Below are 21,124 nucleotides of genomic sequence, written 5' to 3' on the forward strand. Positions count from 1 at the left end.
CTCTTAATGGTTTAACAAAAAAACTAAATGAAGATTTTAAAGTGGCCTAGTCAAGGTCCTGCCCTGATTGAGATGCTTTCACATGACCTTAAAGACAGTTAATGTTCAAAAACCCTCCAACGTAGCAGAATTAAAACAATTCTGCCAAGAACGGGCCAAAATTCCTCCACAATGTTGAAAAAGACTCATTGCCAGTCATTACAAACGTTTCATTGCAATTGTTGTCGCCAAGGGTGGCACAACCAGTTATTGGGGTTTTTCACATGGGTGATATAGGTTTTGATTAACTCTTTACTATAAAAAATGAAATTTAAAAACAGCATTTTGTGTTTAAAATTTAAAGTTAGTTGGATGATCTGAAGGACCTAAGTATGACAAATAAGAAATTGGGAAGGGGGGCAAATACTTTTGCACAGCTGTACACCATCACATATTTCTCAATTACAGCATGTGGTTTGCAAATATTGCTTGTTGTTGTGAGATAATATGTAGTTAATCTATAAAGCTGAAGGCAAATGACCCTGAAACAGATACAGTAACGTAAATTCATAACAATGATGTCCCCCCCCCCAAGTATTCTAGTCAGGACCAAACTGAAATTCCAGCCTCACCCTCATAAGCATTGTAGTTTAAGTTGTAATGATATAAATCTTTTCTATTAAAACACAATGATCAGTAAGATTGTCTTTGATCTAATATTTATAATGGCCTAATAACTAAACATTCCAGGGACACATTTTCCTAATGAAGAAAACAGGGTATATTAATTATGCATCATTACTATCACCTCTTCAGCTAGTTTCCAATTGAAAGAACCATCTTGCTCCAGAGGAGACCATATCTTGATATTGTAGTCTATCCCTGATGATGCTAAAACTGAAACGCACATAAAGTAAAACTGGTTAATAGAATAATTTCTCAATACAGTGATATAGCTCCAGCACAATGAACAGAATCTTACCCCTTCTATGTCATGTGTGTGTATATATATATATATATATATATATATATATATATATATATATATATATATATATATATATATATATATATATATATATACATATACATATACATATACATATACATATACACACACACACACACACACACACACCTGGAGGAACCTTGTTTTGTCAGGCAATGAGGACTGGGGTCTGGGACTTCTAGTGCATGACATACAACCCTCATTTGGCTAATCCATTATAAACATTAAAGCCTGTTGCGTTAAGTGGCCAGACCACCGGGATATTCCCCGTAAATCACTTCTAACAGTGGCCACATGATTTCAAGCCATGTGGAACAGGGGCAGTGTGTTGTGAATGTTTCTCATGGAAACATGCATATTCATTTGGTGCCTGTGTTCCTGTCTCTGGCCCCTGAGCTTCATATTTGCTTCAGGTTGGGTATAAATAGCTCTACAGCTGCATGGGGCACAGGCCTCGCAGATGCCACTCACAAAGATGATTGATGGCAAAGAAAGGGTCAATGAACTAGCCAACCCAACCCAGTTGGTCGCCAAAGAGGGAAGGGTGAGGTGTAGTAATCATGTGAATCCAGTATTGTGCTAGTCTCCCCCTGGTGAGATTTGTTTTGTGGTGTTCCAGAAAAGGAGCTGGAGCTAAAGGTGCTGCTGGGAATCCCTGTGTAGCTAAAGCAGGATGAGGGTATTCCATAAGAACACATCAGTGGGGATATAGCAGTGGTGGCCCCACTGTTCCAATCACTCTAATGGTTCCCTACACACTCAAGAATTAAAATCAAACTGACATATAGAGACCTCAACTCTGCACCCCCTATATCTCTCTTCTACTGTTTTCACTGCTTCTCACTCCCGTAAAAAGGATTTCACATGCGGTGTACCACGTCTCAGGAATTCCTACCATGTTCTATCAGACTCTCTCTTTTCTATTCCATTTAAAAAAAAATATTAACCCCCCCCCAAAAAGCATTCAACCTTCCCTACTAATTCCCTCAATCAGCATGCCAAAGAAACCATCTGCCGTGTCAATGTGCAAGATCAACACAGTTCTCCATAACACCCTTGCTACAATCAACTCATCCTCACTCAAGCAGTCCTCTACCCTCTTCCCCCTCAACCACAAAACAGATTGTAACCTAGCAAAAGCAGGACCCTTCTGTACTGGTGTGTTTAACGTCTGATGATAGTTAAACTCCTTCGTCTTTTACAGTACCCTATTGTAACAGTGTTATGGATTTTGCTATATAAATAGATGTAATGTACGGACAAGGGTATATACTTAAGGGATGTAGTTGTGGGACCAAATGTGCATGTGGACATTGGTGACAGGAATGGCAGCTGTAATTTTATTCTTTTCCGTTTACTGAACCCATACAAGTTATATATTGTTTTTTTTTCAGGACAAGAAGGGCTATCTTTAGATGTCATTGTTTTGATTGTATCATATTATTTACTATAAAAAAGTATAAAATATGGTGAAAAATTAAGAAAAAAAACCTTTTACTTGAAATTTTTTTTTACTCATCTATAAAAGCCAATGAAAAAACCCGCTTAACTGATTCTACTATTTGTCCTGAGTTTAGAAATACCCAATGTTTTTTTTTTTTTTTTTGCTTTTTTCTGCACGTTGTGGGGAAATAAGTACAGGTAGCGTTTTGCGATTTTAAAACCTTTTTTTTTTTCCCCCTAATCTGGTAATTCTTCCCCCCTGGTATCTTTGAAGCCAACCAATGCAATTTACCCCATCAAACTAGACTACACCCCATGGTACTTCGAATGCTAGTATTTTAACACTTTCCATGCACTAGCCACCCGTCTTTGGCAAACTTTGTGTTAGTAATTTGTTTCCACACACATTTTACTTCAGGTATGAATTAACAGGTCCTGGTATGGTGGACGTTGACGCCCCTGGGAGGGGTCAGACACGGACCCTGATGCCAATCGCGGTGTTGCTGAACGCCTCGACATCGAGGCATTACAACAACGCCATTTAGGTGCAGAAAGCGAAGATCGCTTTCTGTACCTGTTTGAAGTCAAGACGGTCCTGACACGTCAATTGTCGTTAACCCTTTGTTTTCAGGTGACGTGCCCGGAGCTTCAATTGTCATTAAGGGGTTAAGATTCCCATAAAAGGAGAAAATCATATTCTCTATTTAACACATAGACATTTCTAGGTGAGCCACAATGGAGGAGCAACCCAAAGTAGCTGCAGATTCATTAACACACACATAATTACAAACACAGAAGAAAATGTCCTTACTTGGGTCAAATGGATGTGGCTGAAGACAATTCACCACATGATTATCGGCTTCCAAAAGCATAAGATGTTCTGCAGTATGCCGATCCCAAATGAAGATGTGACCACAGTCAGAGCCACTCATGACAAAATTCTTACCCCAAAACCCAGCCTCCTTAATCTGCAGAAAAAAATAAAGTCTTAAAAATTCCAGTACCTATATAAAAAAAATGTAGTCAGACACTGAGGAAGAGTGAATAAGAGCTGTAAGTATGGAGTTTTAAAAATACACAATACAAAGAAATAAGGGGTGGCCAGGGAATAAACAGTGCAGCAGGGATTAAGCAACAATACACCTAATGTTGTATAAAAGACACAAACAAAAACAGTTTAAACCTCACCCAAGGATGACCATCAAACCTGTGCCAATAAAAAAGCGTGAACTTACTTGGGTATAAAAATATATACCTGAAGGCATATCCAAAAAATAATAAATCTGCAGAACAAAAACTATATGGGTTGTCCTCAAACCCATTATGGAAAGTGCTTTGTCATGAAGGGGTCAATTATATTTATTATTCATTTTTTATCTATTGATATTATTGCTATTGTGTTAGCAATACCGATTTTACATTTTATATTCCTTTATTATTATTCCATTTGTTTATTATTATACTTCTCTTTTTTATATACCTTTAATTGGGAGGTTCCGTGACTCTGTACTTGGTATAAAAGTAAACGCCTTCATAAGCATTGGAACATTACCCTTATGTAGTCCATACTGTGAAGAAACGCATTGGTATTTTGGCACTTCCCAACTTCCGTAGTTGACTCTTGCTGCAGATGGAGCATTTTCTACTACTCTATGGCGATCGAGACTGTAGCCCTCTCTCCTCAGACTTCTTCTCTGCTTCCCCCAGCAGCTTGCATCTTGGATCCATTTTATTTGTATTTATTACCTGCTATTAAAACTTTTTTTATACCTTTTATCCTTTGTATTCTCTTTACTTGTTGCGCTGCTCCACGCTTTCACATGGAGCTGATTTCGTGAGTGCAATCTTATTTCTTCTTATTAGGACTACTGATTAGTACCCACTGCACCATTGTCTTATATTTTGTTTTGCAGATAGTTTTTTTTATTATTATTTTTTGATCTGCCTTAAGGTATATATCGTATTGGCCTGAATATAGGCCGCACCCCCCCACACACACACACTTTAGGTCTTTAAAGTGGGGGGGGTGGACTATATTCAGAATTTAGCGCAGGGATGGCCAGTTCACTAATTATATATATATACATATACACTGCTCAAAATAATAAAGGGAACACTTAAACAACACAATGTAACTCGAAGTCAATCACACTTCTGTGAAAATCACACTGTCCACTCAGGAAGCAACACTGATGGACAAACAATTTTACATGCTGTTGTGCAAATGGAACAGACAACAGGTGGAAAGTATAGGCAATTAGCAAGACACCCCCAATAAAGGAGTGGTTCTGCAGGTGCTGACCACAGACCACTTCTCAGTTCCTATGCTTCCTGGCTGATGTTTTGGTCACTTTTGAATGCTGGCGGTGCTTTCACTCTAGTGGTAGTATGAGACGGAGTCTACAACCCACACAAGTGGCTCAGGTAGTGCAGTTCATCCAGGATGGCACATCAATGCGGGCTATGGCAAGAAGGTTTGCTGTGTCTGTCAGCGTAGTGTCCAGAGCATGGAGGCGCTACCAGGAGACAAGCCAGTACATCAGGAGACGTGGAGGAGGCCTAGGAGGGCAACAATCCAGCAGCAGGACTGCTACCTCCACCTTTGTACAAGGAGGAACAGGAGGAGCACTGCCAGAGCCCTGCAAAATGACCTCCAGCAGGCCACAATTGTGCATGTGTCCACTCAAACGGTCAGAAACAGACTCCATGAGGGTGGTATGAGGGCCCAACGTCCACAGGTGGGGGTTGTGCTTACAGCCCAACATCGTGCAGGACGTTTGGCATTTGCCAGTAAACACCAGGATTGGCATATTCGCCACTTGCACCCTGTGCTCTTCACAGATGAAAGCAGGTTCACAATGAGCACATGTGACAGACGTGAAAGAGTCTGGAGACTCTGTGGAGAACGTTCTGCTGCCTGCAACATCCTCCAGCATGACCGGTTTGGCGGTAGGCCAGTAATGGTGTGGGGTGGCATTTCTTTGGGGGGCCGCACAGCCCTCCATGTGCTTGCCAGAGGTAGTCTGACTGCCATTAGGTACCGAGATGAGACCCTCAGACCCCTTGTGAGACCATATGCTGGTGCGGTTGGGCCTGGGTTCCTCCTAATGCAAGACAATGCTAGACCTCATGTGGCTGGAGTGTGTCAGCAGTTCCTGCAAGAGGAAGGCATTGATGCTATGGACTGGCCCGCCTGTTCCCCAGACCTGAATCCGATTGAGCACATCTGGGACATCATGTTTCGCTCCATCCACCAACGCCACGTTGCACCACAGACTGTCCAGGAGTTGGCGGATGCTTTAGTCCAGGTCTGGGAGGACATCCCTCAGGAGACCATCCGCAACCTCATCAGGAGCACACACACTTCTGAGCCTCATTGTGACTTGTTTTAAGGACATTACATCAAAGTTGGATCAGCCTGTAGTGTGGTTTTCCATTTTGATTTTGAGTGTGACTCCATATCCAGATCTCCATGGGTTGATAAATTTGATTTCCATTGAGGATTTTTGTGTGACATTCAACTATGTAAAGAAGCAAGTATGTCATACGATTAGTTCATTCATTCAGATCTAGGATGTGTTAATCTTAGTGTTCCCTTTATTATTTTGAGCAGTGTGTGTGTGTGTGTATATATATATATATATATATATATATATATATATATATATATATATATATATATATATGTAGCGTTTTATAATTGCCCCCCCACTTTGGTCCCTGCCCCCCCCCAAATATGAAAGCTGGAGACGCCATTGATAATCGGTCGCGGCCTATATTCAAGCAAATACGGTATTTTTATACCCAAGTTCACACTTTTTTTTAATAACACATTGGTGTTTCACAGGTTTGATGGTCATCCTTGCACAAGGTTTATCCTGTTTTTGTTTGTGTAGTTTTCTGTGTAGCCCATACTTTGAAAAACAGCTTGAGCTTTTGAAAATCATGTTTTTGCATGTAACAACTAAAACAATTATTACTGGGAGCTTCTGCTCAAACAAATTCAATATACTTTCCTACCATTGTTCGGGAATTTCGATGACCCTTATAAACAATTTTTGAAGAAGGCTGGCGTACATTCTGCATGTCCATTTCTTCTAACTCTTTTCTTTCCTTCCTTCTTCTAAAAAGCTCTTGGATGCGAGCTGCAGCAGATCTCCTAGTGAATACAATTTAACGATTGTAAGCAACAAGTCACATCCCAAATCTTTCTTCAAATAACTTTTCAGTAAAAATAAATGTTACAAATTTATATATGAACATACACACCCATAGATTCCTTAAGCACAAAAATGTAATTTTCTGATAAAACGGTACACGTATATATCTCAGATATATCTCTATATATACCATGAACATGAGGCATACACACTTTTGTGATTGTTACAGTTTTTTCACTTCTGGGGTATGTGTGTGCATGTGCTTTATATCAGTGATGGGATTCAGCTGGTTCTTGCCGGTTCACGCGAACCTTTTCTTAAAAAATGTATAGTTCGCCGAACCATAGGGATGCACCGATATATATCGGTGGCCAAAATATATCGTCCGAAAAGGGCATTATCGGCAAAATGCCAAAATTATCGCCCGCAGAGGCTGGGCTGCTTACCTACGCGATGGTCACACAGTGTGCAAGCAGCATCTCAGCCAGGAAAAGCAGGAACCCAACGAAGTCACATGAATGCACATTACATGACTCTGCTCAGTTCCTTCTTCCCCTGGGGGTGTGGCCAGAGAAGTTGTTCAAGAGGAAGCAGCAGGGCCTCTGCAGTAGTCTGCGAGTGAGAGATCTGGAGTTCAGGTAAGGGGGTAGGGGAGGACGTATGAACAAGTATGTGTAAGGGAATGAATGAGTATATGAGTGTGTGTGTGTGTGTGTGTGTATGGGGGGGGGTGGCATAGGGAGCCTGTACAACAATCACACTCTTATCATGCCCAGGCATACTTAGATTCCAGCATGTACTGGATGACCTTGCATGATAGGAGTGTGATTGCTGCTATCATATAAGTAATATTGTTATTGAAATCACACTCCTATCATGCCCAGGTTCCAGCATGTACTGGTTGCCTGGGCATGATAGCAATGTGATTGCTGTTACTCATATAATATATATAAATATAAATATTGTTATTGCATTTTTTGTCCCATTTTGGCGTGTTACTTACTTTTAATAAAAGCGTGGTTATTTTCAGTCCAGAATTTTCATTTGGGTACAACCCTATAATAATTACCCTATTATAGGCCGCGCTTTAAGTGGGGGTGCGGCCTATAATTGCATCGCGCAGACGTACACCAGCTGCCCCCACTAGGCACCGGGGAGTCTGGGGATGCATTGGTAAGTCTAGGGGGGGTCAGAGTGGCAGTCCAGCTTAATAATCACATATTAAATAGCATTCACCACTGCCATTGATAGACGTTTGATGAAATGGAGAAAGAAGTACACATGCTCAGTTTTAGGTTTTGGAACAATGTACCATAATACACACTTGTCATATAGGATAAGAAAAAATGGCACATATTTATGTACATGCAACTTCCTTAAGCATTTATATACACTTTCAACACAGCAAAGTGATGGTTAATAAAGGAAGGACAAAACAAGCAATTTGTTCCTCCAGTGCCCAGTATCCAAAACATTATGCAGTTTGAGTTATGGACGGTACCTTGGGTGCAGTGTGGCCTTTGGTGTTGCTTTCTATACTCTTTATTACAGTCCCTGGTCTGAGTTGTCTCAAAACAGTGTTACCTGCCAAATAAGCTATTTGGACTGACAACCTTGCTCATTTAATGCCTGCTTTTGAGTCTTGTCTTAGAATAAGTAAAGTGATTATGGTAGTTGGTCCATGTATACAAATACCAGGAGACAGGAAACTTTACATGATCTATCCTAATATGGACTCACTCTACTGACGCAGAAACACTAAACTTCTAAACATTGAAAAATGCAACATACCACCACCAATTATACATTTCGGGGAAAATTGTGGGAAACCTTCAACTACTATGAAGATATTAAATAGCGGACTTGTGCATTCGTATTCGGGCGAACATGAAAATGAACATGAAGAGTGCAGTTTCGTTGTTCGGCCCGAAGAAGCGAAGATAGCGGCAGTAAAACGTACACGAAAACGCACAAAACGAAGAATCTTCGTGTTCGTCTTCGTCTACTAATCTCCCTGGTCTCTTCCCCATCTAGCCTACCTTATCTATGCAGCATCGCAGGGGGCTCATCTGCCATCAACCAATGAAGTACAGGTGTAGTCCATTGGTTGATGGCAGAGGAGGCCCGTGCAGGCAACCAATAGAGTTGCTTGTACAGACATTTAAAATCCAGACACCAAAGCTGCTGTGTAGTCTGTGCCACGTTAACCCCGTATTAACCCCTTCTACAAAAAAAAAACGAAGAGTTGGCCAGCACCCAAGTCTATTACATAGTAATGTACAATAACAGTTATCTGGTGATATTTAGTAACAAGGTTCCCATTCACCTATGGAAAATGTATACTTTAATACATTCCTAAAGTCATGGCTGCCATAAACAACCATTTTGTATACATGTCCCCATTGAAATTTTAATTCAATCATTATTTCAGTTAAATCTGGACTATTTTAGGGCATTTAAAATATATGTAGTCTAGGAGCAAATTTACCAAATGATTCTGCCTTAGCTGTTAGATGTTATTTTGTATTTACTTTGCCACTAAATCTAAATAGGCTAATTGCATAAGGTTTGGGAAACTGGATATGTCTGTTAGGTATATTTTGGTGGATTGCAGACATTTAGTACCATTGCTTCATCGAAGTGCATTTTAAATTTACCTTGTTAATCTATCACTTACTGACGGTCCACCGATATTTAATCTAGTATGAAGTGGAAAAATTAACGGTTAAACAATGCAACATTCTTCTACCACATCCACAATATTTATTATTTTTGTTAGGCTCCATCTTAGGGAAAAGCATACAGTCTGTGCTATGAATGGCACACTGGAGGTATATAACAAACGAAAACAGACACAAAGTCAAAAATACAAAGTGAAAATGCAAATGACTTCATATTTGTGAATCACATTCACAATACTAAATGTTTACATGATCACACAACCAATTATTCATATATACATTAATCTAGAGTTACACATTTCATGGTTTTATGGGTAACCCTTCAAATGTTAACTCTAAGCTTCATAAGGAAAGCAGACCCATGAAAGCCGATTTGATAGTTCTTTGGTCATGTGAATCACAAACAACGTGATGACCAAGTACTGCAAAGGAAGAGGTTGTTTAATAGTGACTCCATACCCAGCACTGTTTATCTCAGTGTTGTAAAGTAAATATGCCTGAAAGCAAGTTTTCTTTACTATGATTTCTGCGATCCATTAGGTCAGTATACCTACTACACTCACCTGTGCAGTTGATTCTTTTTTTAAATCTGGGATTCTTTTGAGAGGAAAGGGAGTTTAGTAGTTGTAATTGGGAAATGTTGCTATTTTTGAGAAGAGAAAAAAATGCCAATGAGGGTGAATGCTATGCTGGTAGCAGTTTAACATATCCCATTCAAGAAGTCTACATCAACATTGTAAGGCATTTATGCAACAAGACCTAATAATATTTTAAGAGGTTGGTCGTGTAAGAGGTTGGGCGTATGCTTGTACGTCAGTTTTTGTTTCTGTAAGTTCTATTGAAGTTACAGTGCCAGCATACGAAATTTGAGAAATGTTCTTAAGAAGAACAAAAAAAGGCAATGTGCATCCTATAATACCATGCTATTTTAAAAATTATTAAGATTACATGCATACAAGTTGGTTTCCAATCAAAACAAGCACATTAATTAACCTCATTGTACTGACCTATTTTGTGATGACTGAACTCTCGGAGGTAGACGGACTGTTTCATCATCACTATCAGTTTCCTGATATGCAGCACCAACTGAAGAAGACTCAGTGGACTCGGTGGAAGTTGGAATTGCTGACGTTTCTGGACGGTCCTCGTTATTTGATTGAGTAGTCTGTTGATCTGTGATTTTATTCATAGCTTTTTTCCCCGTTTCTGGGTTGCTGTCCGCTCTTTGTCCGAGCTGTGTTTTAGAATCAAATGTGCCTTAATTAAAATAAAATAAAAAAATTAGCAGTTCCCAGATTAGACCATTCTCTGTTGGCTCAGTGTTAGTCAAGTACTACACTTGACCTTAGCCAAAGGAACAAACCGTTATCCTTCTTCAACACATTGACTGACAACAAAGACATGGTTATCCAACATATTGCGCCTCACCACATACTTGAGACTACTGGCTCTGTATGGTGTGAAAGAAGTAGGTGCTAAAGAGATAATTCAAATGGGAATCACATTTAAAATGATACACAATCCTAACGTAGACAACAGTATACATTTTTAATAACGATAAGATTATGTGCATGTTATACTATCTGCTTTATATAACTGCTAGAATCTCACTATGGCATGGTGAGTTTAAGATTGCTGTTCTGCCAGAAGAACAGTTTCACAGAGTTAATGTGAGGATGTAAATCTCTCAATGCAATCTACTCAATGCATGCGTAGTCTCGTATTAAACTATCTGGACTTATTCCATTGCAGTCTACACGACCGGTTTATGAAAATGTTTAAGGATTTGAAGATTTTGCATGAAATGACCCTTGTCAAGGTAAATGTACTTTATTTATTTATTTCTTACTTTCAATGGCTAAAATAACTCCAAACCGTATTCTGTTTGAATTAAAAATATAGCTGGGCCACCTAAGGTTTATAAAAGCCCAATGCATGGACCCCTCTTTTCAACATTTTAGACCAGCTCAGTTCTGGCTCTGCTGTTGTGGCTCATCGGCCCTTCTTTCTCAACTCAGATTTTGTATCTATTTACAGATACTGTACTGCTAAAAGAACATATCTAGAGTGCCCATATGGAAAAAGAGGATAGTGTGGGCTGCTAGTTACTGTACCTTCCATTTCATGTGGTTGCATTCCTTCGGGTGTTGTATTGCCTTCTGTGCTTCCCACTTTCACTGCAACTGAACTTGAGGCTGTATTGCTCCTGGCAAAATAAATAAAAATATGAAACCAACAACAATATCATACATACATACATACATACATACACACACACACCAGGCATAACATTATGACCAAGCAGTGAATAGAAAAATGTTGGTGCGATAAGCTAGTCCCAGGCTCAAATAAGACAAATATGTAATATAACCCACCCACTGACAGGTGACACGATAACAAAATTATTGTGTTTTTCACTTCACCTGTCAGTGGTCATAATGTTATGGCTGATCGGTGTATATTTATAAATTTATATTACACTCACAATATAGTAACAGTAATTCAAATGTATATAACAATAGTTTTTACCATTCATCTGTGAAGTCCAGTCTTATTGTACTCGTGGTTGTGCCTTCAGTGCTATAATGTAACTGCAAAACTGGCTCACTTGTTTCTCCATCTTTATTTGCTTCTGTAGTTTCTGCAGTACAAGACAACAATTTTGTTAAAAAAAAATTTCTGTTAAAACTCCACATATTATATGCGCTTCTACAAGACTGTGAGCTGCAATGCCTTTTCTTATTTAACTTTTCAAGTCCAACATTTTTACTTTGCATTTTTCATGCATACAATCACTTGCAAGAGTTAAAACTGCATTACCATTGTTAGTACGCGCTTGTGCCGTAAACATAAAGCCCTCCTTAAGCTTTACGTAAATATACTAGCAAAATGTGATGCATATAGGTAAATGTTAAAGCACTATTACATGCAGTGGTGTATTTTGGAGTGCTGCCTTAGGCCTGACCCAGGACAACTCATCAGCCTCAACAAGCACTTATTCTAGGAGCCAGGATATGACATAATATGTTGTCACTCCATCTCCTAGGGGAACAGTGTAAAGTTGCTAGACACAGACCTAGTGTCCTCCAAAAATATTGGAGCAAAGAAGGCTGTGAGAAATTGCTCAAAATCTTCAAACAATACACACAAATTCTTTGTTCTCATGGATAGCAAACAACACAAATTAATAATAATAATAATGTAAATATATGTGTGCCACAAAAAATATAATTGAAGTACCGTATGTGCTAGATTATAAGCATACCTGGGAACTCTCCGACCAGTTCTCCGGGTCAAGACCCAAATCCTCTGGATTTTCCTTTAAATGGGATGTTCTCCCCCCCCAACGTCAGCAGGAACACCCACTGACGTCAGCGGGACCGCCCACCGTCGTCAAGGTTGTTTTCTAATCAGACCTCCAATAGAGGTCCGCTACAAGACTAAGATCCAGATCCACCGCAGCGCTGCAGGGGACCCAGATCCTCCTCTCTTGTAGTCGGTGGAGGTCTGCGCGATGGACGCAGACAACCTCCGCTGCTACCGGCACTTCCTCTGGGGCTTCTATGACAGAGCGCCGGCATCACATGACCTTCCAGTGCTAATTCATAGAAGCCCTGGCGGAAGTGCAGGCAGCACCGGAGGTTGCCCCACTTGACACCAAGGAATCTGAAGCACATGGGACAAGTCCAGGGAAGTCGTGGGAGGTTAGGAGGGGGGTAATAAGGGCTTTCTGGAGGCAGAGTGGCACATAAGGGGTTGAAAGGAATATCAGGGAGGCAGAGTGGCATATAGGGTGTATAAGGCATATCTGGGGGCAGAGTGGCATATAGGGGGGATAAAGGCACATCTGGGAGGCAGAGTGGCATATAGGGGGTCAAGAGGCATATCGGAGGCAGAGTGGCATATAGGGGGGTATAAGGCATTTCTGGGGGGCAGAGTGGCATATAGGGGGGATAAAGGCATATCTGGGAGGCAGAGTGGCATATAGGGGGTCAAGAGGCATATCGGAGGCAGAGTGGCATATAGGGGGGTATAAGGCATTTCTGGGGGGGCAGAGTGGCAAATAAAAGGAAATAAAAATAAAAAAAAATTCCAGGTTCAGGTTTATGAATTTCCTTAATGTGGTAATTATTAAATACTGCATTAGGGAAATTCATAAACCTGAACCGCTGTTGTGCCTTGAGTATTGGGTTGAGAACTACTGTCCTAATATTCCACCTCTTATCGAAAGTGCCCATAAGTAATATTTTGTTGAATGTAATAAAACCTTATTAAACCTATATGGCATGTTTTTCAGTAGCATGCATTATGTTATTGTTTCTTAAACATGGAGCTCTTTCTCTGTAATGGGTTAAAGTAGACACTGCCAATTCGGTTGAATTGCATGAGCAAAAATCAATTAAGGAGTACAAATACATTTTGTAAAGGAAGAAACAATTCACAAAACCGTACAAACATTTACTGCACCAAATACCTAGACATACATTGGTTCTACCAATTTCATAACACCATGGCAATATGTACTGGTGATAGAATGAGCAGCCATTCTTTCACTTTCTACTTTGTATTGGTATCCCATTAGTTTTACAAACATCGTTAGGCTACACACTATATAACTTTAATCCAGTTTTACATCTTGACAAAGTATAAGATAAAGGGTTTTCAAAATTCAGTTCTCCATAGCAACCAGGGTCCAGCTGTTAGATGATAAAATAATTCAATAACTTTCAAATGAAAAGTTGGAAAAAAACGTACCCCCCCACCAAAAAAAAAACCATGCTTCAGGATGTATTGCCCATGTACAAAAAAAGCTGTATTGGTTTACTATAAGCAACAAAAGCAGAAAAATGTTGTCTCCTGGTTGCCACTGAGAACCAAATTTAAAAGGCCTGTGGATTAGGAGTAGGATTGCTGGAGACGGAACACTAGCAAAAAGCACACTGCTTAAACGTAAATATGAAGTCAGATTTGCTGCAGTGTTACACACTGCACAGAATTCAAGCTGGTCTGCACACCATGCATTGGTGTATTAGTATGTGTTTATCAGTAACCATCAGTACCTTTACCTTAAAAGTCTAATTAAATTAAACATCTAGCAAAACAGCCTACATAACAGTGCTGTAAATTTTAGGCAACTTCACAAATATTCCTTTATTTGTAACAGACAATTTAAAAATTTTGGGATCAGAAGAAATGAGCACAAATTACATTTTTTACCTTATGCCAGGCAAGAAATGTTGGTTATTATTGTTTTCATTTCCAGTATAGCAACTGGAGATTTGAAGTTAAGACTGCTTTGCTGGTGGACGTCACTCTCTATGGAACACTACTCAAACACTACATAGCAGACTACAGCAAAATTGTAAATCACACAACATGATTCTGCTTATTTATCTGTCACGCACCCTGACGTTCATCAAGTGACATGGATCCAAGGTGTTTGCTAATCACAGAAGGAGAATCTGGAAGAAGAATCAGATTTCAGCTTGTCAAAGAATACCAACGTTGTCAGTTTAGTAAACAAGAAGTTGAATGGAAAACCTGACTCTGAATCCAACTGAAAAAATAATTATGCAAGGATGGAGGGATCAAGAAACAGAAATTAACCAACAAGCTAACCCACAATAAACTGTCAGAGGGGATAGTCATGTAGGTTTTCTGTGGCTGCGGCATGTAAAATACTATGGAGTCCAAAGAAACAAAATATATATGTCTAAACTCATAGACAAAATGCATTTCTAGTTCTGCATAAATACATGGTAGGTACAGAGAAGCACTTGTTCTGGTGCCCAGTAACCAATTATTTGCATCAAGCACACACTACGCACTCAAATCTCCACTGCTCAATTTTGAACATACCGACCAAAGTAGAGTAAATCCACAGATCTCATCATGTAAGACTGCTAGCACTTAAACACCTCCAGCGACAATCAACTGGACAGATAGAGCGACATGGAAAAATGGAAGCAAAAATAGAACTGGTGCTTATGCGAGGTACAGAGGTCAATTCACAAGGGCCTGAGATAGTCGAAACATTTGATCTGAAGCGGTTTAATGAGCACATTAAGAAGGGACAATGCCACTCCTCATGCAAATGTGCTGGATTTTCTCATTACTTTAGATGCTGGTGAGTCCTATCAAAAAACATGTATTGCTTGTGCAAGAGTTGCACAAAACATTTTGGAATTTCATACCAGTACATGTAAAGTGCTTCCCTGCAATTTGTGTATTGTGTAATTGTGAGCTTATACACTCACTGGCCACTAGGTATACCTGTTCAATTGCTTAACACAAAAAGCTAATCAGCCAATCACATGGCAGCAACTCAATGCATTTAGGCATCTAGACGTGGTCAGGACAACTTGCTGAAGTTCAAACCGAGCATCAGAATGGGGAAGAAAGGGGATTTAAATAAACGTGGCATGGTTTTTGGTGTCTCAGTATTTCAGAAACTGCTGATTTACTTGGATTTTCACACACAGCCTTGTTGATGTCAGAGGAGTATGGGGAGACTGGTTCGAGATGACAGAAAGGCAACAGTAACTCAAATAACCACTCGTTACAACCAAGGTATGCAGACTTTTGCGTAAACATAAAAGCATGGATCCATCCTGCCTTGTATCAATGGTTCAGGCTGCTGGTGGTGTAATGGTGTGGGGGACATTTTCTGGCACACTTTGGGCCCCTTAGTACCAATTGAGCATTGTTTAAATGCGACAGCCTACCCGAGTATTTTTGCTGACCATGTCCATCCCTTTATGACCACAGTGTACCCATCTTCTGATGGCTACTTCCAGCAGGATAATGCACCAAGTCACAAAGCTCACATCATCTCAAACTGGTTTCTTGAACATGACAATGAATTCACTGTACTCCAATGGCCTCCACAGTCACCAGATCTCAATCAAAGAGAGCACATTTGGCATGTGGTGGAACAGGAGAGTAGCATCATATATGTGCAGCCAACAAATCTGGTGGTGCCATCATGTCCATATGGACCCAAATCTCTAAGGAATGTTTCTAGCACCTTGTAGAAAGTATGCCACAAAGAATTAAGGCAGTTCTGAAGACAAAATGTGGGTCCAACTAGCAAGGTGTACCAAATAAAGTGGCCAGTTAGTGTAGTTCTGCATTATTTATAATTTATCCACTTGTGTTCATTTGTCTCAGTGATGGAGGAAGATGGAATCCAAGGTCATCACTTATGATCAGGAATCAGAGAAGTCTACTTATATGGTAATATATAGTATGAGAAGCAGGGCCACACAATGCTGAGCTGATGGCCTTGCTGGACATCTTCCAATTGCAAAGCGAAGTAAGCATGATCTGTCTTCCACCAGGTTTCCTTGGCCAACCACTGTGTCTACACTCCTCAACATTGCCCATTTATTGTGCTTCTGGAAACCCCTGTCTGCCTTGAAATTTATGTCTGGGAGAGACCTTATACTTATAGGTTGAACTTGATGGACTTTGGTCTTTTTTCAACCTTATGAACTATGAACTATGATGCAGGACAACTACCTTGTGTATAACTTTTGGCATTATACCGTCTTCAGCAAGCTCACCTTGTTAATGAGTTTCGCTGTTCCTCGTCCAGTTTTATTCCTCCTACATAGCTGTTTGGGTTTCAGTTAATGATTGAGTTTCAACCTACATTTTAAATTGATAACTATACTCCACCACCGGATAGAAACCACACCGCCGCCTCTTACTTTTCCATTCCAAATTATCCCACCTCTTCCACATTCTGTGGTTAACAGCACAATGTACAAAAAAACTACCACTGCATCTTTCTTTCGCACCTGGCTACCATACATTAACTCATTACCCATTCCAAACACATTCCAACACACAACCTGGTACAAGATGGAATTACTAAGACAAGACCCGATCCCACTGGCCTAACATCAGGATCTCCACCTTCTACGCCCATCTGACTCTTCTTGAAAATCAAGAACTGAAACATCCAGACTCGGACGGCCCCCAATCTGACATATACGATGGACTCTATTCAGTAAACACTCAAAATGACCTTAGGACGAACGTTGTACAGGTAGCTTTGTACATATAAACCAAAAGTTTAGATGCAATTTATTATTATGTTTACATTGACTCTGGCTCTCCTCTTGGTTGGTAGGATTGATGGATATTACAGAACATTTTCAATAAAAATAAATAGCTGATAACTAGAACTTGTTTGGTAAAATTGTTTAATCGTCACCAATCATCACCTAACTATATACCTACAAAATGTCTGACTGTGCTTTTAATACAGCAGGCAAATAGGTACAGAAAGGGTGGTTACACCAAATATAGATCTGATTTATATTTTTCTTCTGTCCATGTTTGCATGATAAAAATAACCCATCAACATGTCTATTTTTTACACCTACCTAAAAAGTTTACACAGTACCGATATGTAAATATAAATTAAGATCTGATTATTTTTTATTTATCACCAATGGGCGTCATGTGTTTAAACTGCATAAAAGCTAACTCAATGTCCCCAAAAGGTACCCATCAGACAAAGACATTAGAAAAATAAATATTTGCATATATGATAAAGGTTTCTGTGTTGCTACATGGACACAAATATATGATGCATGCACACAGATCCAAGCTCCTAACTGCACAGTATCTCTTTTTCTGTAGCTGAAGCTTCCTGCCTGGCTGAAGTATTACAAATTACCTACAAATTTACTATGGACAATCCAGCCATTTTATGAACGTTAATGCATGCTGTAGCTGCATGGTCCCTTTACAGTTTCGTGTGTCTTGCTTTAAAAATGCATGGGGGGAGTCTGCGACATTCCACACCCCAGCTAAATGACCTGCAGAAGATGTGTTCGGCCTCATTCTGTTTTTGAATATAATAATCGTAATAAAGCATTTCCCTCTTTTATACCAATGCAGAAAAACAGAATGTTGCAGAATCTTGTAATACCTTTTTTATTGGACTAACAGTATTTAAAATAATAGACGAGCTTTCGGGAGTCCTCCCTTTGTCAAGTCAAAAGCATTTCTGACCAAGCAAGTGAAAAACACAGTTTAAAACAGTTTAAAACTGACCAGTACATGTTCTGATACAGGGTTAAAACAGGGGTTAAAATAACAAGATACCAGAATATAATGCATATCTGGATTCAAGCATGTTTAATCACAACTCCCCACAACAAAAGCATTCTCTGCTTTTATAACATTTTGACATATGTTATTCTCATGAGGAAAACAAAGCCGGCCAACTGATTAGAAGACTGTAACCACCACTTATACCAGTGTCTTCCTAAAAGGGTAAAAAGTTTTGTTTGTGAAATTACCGTATTTTTCGCTCCATAAGACGCAGTTTTTTTCCTCCCAAAGTAGGATGAAAAATCAGCCGCGTCTTATGGAGCGAAGATGCAGGCAGGGAGGGGGGGCATATACTCACCAAAAGCGCACCGGGTGCCGCTCATCAGGGGGTGCCAACTTGCCGGCACCCGGCACCCCTCCAGAGACGGACAGTAATGTCCGCCGCTGGAGGAGCAGGCTTGCAAGAGAGCGGTATCGGAGGTCTTTAACAGACCTCCGGCTCCCTTGAGTGATTTTAAGCCGGTTCCCTTGAACCGGCTTAACATCACTCAAGGGAGCCGGAGGTCTGTTAAAGACCTCCGATACTGCTCCCTTGCGATCCGCGCGGCAACTGCTGCTGTGGGCGCGGCTTCAGTGCCGCCGGGATCTGACAACAAACCCCGGCGGCACTGAAGCCGCGCTCACAGTGCCCTCTGACCCGGAAGAAGACAGAAGAAGAGGAGCGAAGAGGAGGATTGCTGTAAGAAGAAGACTGCTGTAAGAAGAAAAGAGGTAGAAAAGAAGGTAGGAAATCATTCAGTAAGACTGAGTGACAGTGAGAGTGGATTGGTATGTGTGGAATCTGTGGATTGGTATATGTGTGGATTGGTATGTGTGGAATCTGTGGATTGGTAATGATGGTTCTTAATGCTGCTGTTGGCTATTGTTCATGTTAAGTTATTCAGTTATTGTAATAAATATTTTAGCCCATTTTTTAGCTCAAAATATTTTTTCCTTTTTTTTCTCCTCTAAAATCTAGGTGCGTCTTATCAGCAGGTGCGTCTTATAGAGCGAAAAATACGGTATATACAATGTTGAGTAGTTTGGTGGTTTAAAATACTTTTGGATTTGTTTAAGTTTAAATCTCAGATAGATATTAGTTATACACCAATGGTTGTAGACAGCCTGAGCCCTGGGGACTACCCTTGAGATGAATGGGATCTCAATCAATTAGTACTGAGATCCAGTGACCAGGTATAATTTTATTGGCAGGGAGTCCGTTACAAAATAAGATATTCCTAATTGATTTTAACTTTCAACTCCTATATAAAAAAAAAACCTGTAGCAACGCTACAGATAGATAAGTGATACTATGAAAATAATGTTAAAATTGGAGTGCTGCACTGCAGAGTTAAAAGACTTACTGATCGTAGTCAACATATGGAGTGTTAGGAGTGCTATTTAGGGCTACCATCTTAGGAAAGAAAGGGAAATCAATGGGAAAATATTCAATTGCTTTACTATATGTTGTATCTGAACAGAACATGTCAGTTAATCAACAATACAAACAATTGTGTTTTGTACTACAAACAATAAATAGCTATTGTAATTACAAACTAGGACTAAAGTTTAATTAGCCAGTAATTAGACTGTATTAGACTGTATTACTAATTTCACACAGAAGAATTAACAACAAATGATGCAGTTTCAATTCAATGCAGGGTACTGAAGTAATTTGTATGTTTTGGTTCATTTGCTATCTTTCTTTTTTAAGGTTTATAATACACAATAGAAATTGCCATAGCCATCAACCTATAAGGGAAACCCAAGAACATCAACACACTTAGGACAGGGTTCACAATCCATATAGACAACCCTCATGTGGACTACAGCAGGAAGAGTGTAGTAATACCAGGGTCACCATAATTAAATTGCATGTACCTCATTGGTCTTTTTGTCTCCTAAGGTGTTTTTCTGTTGACAAACAACAAAATGTTTAACTTAAAAAAAAGTAATAAAATATGAAGTAATCCTACCAGAAGAGTAACTGGACATGTCAGAAGAGCCTCCAGGCTGTGACTGTTCTGCACCACCTTGTGAAGCTGAAGAATGGCTTTCTGTCTCATTTGACATGGTAGACTGTAAACCCTGATCAGAAGTGGCAGCTAATGTGGTTGCAGTTGCTTGAGATTCTGTATTACCTGCAGCAGCGGGAGTGTTTGGCTGTGAGCTTGCTGTATTAGAGAAACAAAAATATAAGAAATTAAAAATCTAGTAGCTCATAAAAAGATTAGCAGAGTGGATTTTTACTAATTCTCTCCTCTTGATTAATTATAGTTTTTATTGTAACAAGCAACTTTAAAGAAGAAGGTAAATGCTCCACTGTCCAAAACATTAAAACAGCACATGTACAAATTGCAAAGGAGAACCTCTATTCTGGGGCCTTGTCCGTCTTCTGTTGCTTTGTGCAACCTCGCTGGCTTCTTCAAACCACCGTGAGAGCATGTCAGACATTCTCTGCATTAGCGATGCATTGGTGCTTTGATCTCCTGCAAAAATGAGTCTTATGTCACTAGTGGAATTCATGCACATACATTATTTAATAACACTTTGTCATAATCCTCTCTGCCCACGTTCCAAAATTAAAGGTGAACCCTCACCTTTCTATTAGTAGCATTAGATTACATAATTGTAATTATGTAAAGTAGTAGAACTCCACAAGGTTATAGGATTAGTAAATGCCAAGTTTGGCTTTTTAATTTATTATGAACTGTGTGTACAGGTAATAGAGGAACATAGAGGTA

General features: G+C 39.7%; 1 protein-coding gene across 3 annotated transcripts in view; it reads right to left on the bottom strand.

Moving 5' to 3' along the window:
- Positions 1-21,124, bottom strand: part of DCAF6 (DDB1 and CUL4 associated factor 6) — a 51,924-nt gene that overhangs the window by 3,926 nt on the left and 26,874 nt on the right. Inside the window, exons 10-19 of one of the 3 annotated variants that reach the window (XM_053454332.1) lie at positions 20,750-20,869; positions 20,357-20,554; positions 14,678-14,734; positions 11,802-11,913; positions 11,387-11,478; positions 10,280-10,529; positions 9,249-9,290; positions 6,452-6,590; positions 3,243-3,399; positions 788-876 (exon numbers count right to left, since the gene is read on the bottom strand). In XM_053454332.1, the coding sequence (XP_053310307.1) occupies positions 788-876; positions 3,243-3,399; positions 6,452-6,590; positions 9,249-9,290; positions 10,280-10,529; positions 11,387-11,478; positions 11,802-11,913; positions 14,678-14,734; positions 20,357-20,554; positions 20,750-20,869 (1,256 nt within the window). The remainder of the gene's footprint in view (positions 1-787; positions 877-3,242; positions 3,400-6,451; positions 6,591-9,248; positions 9,291-10,279; positions 10,530-11,386; positions 11,479-11,801; positions 11,914-14,677; positions 14,735-20,356; positions 20,555-20,749; positions 20,870-21,124) is intronic. The other 2 variants (XM_053454334.1, XM_053454333.1) reach the window with 2 other exon arrangements.

Source organism: Spea bombifrons, chromosome 2, assembly GCF_027358695.1.
Source record: "Spea bombifrons isolate aSpeBom1 chromosome 2, aSpeBom1.2.pri, whole genome shotgun sequence".
NCBI lineage: Eukaryota > Metazoa > Chordata > Amphibia > Anura > Pelobatidae > Spea > Spea bombifrons.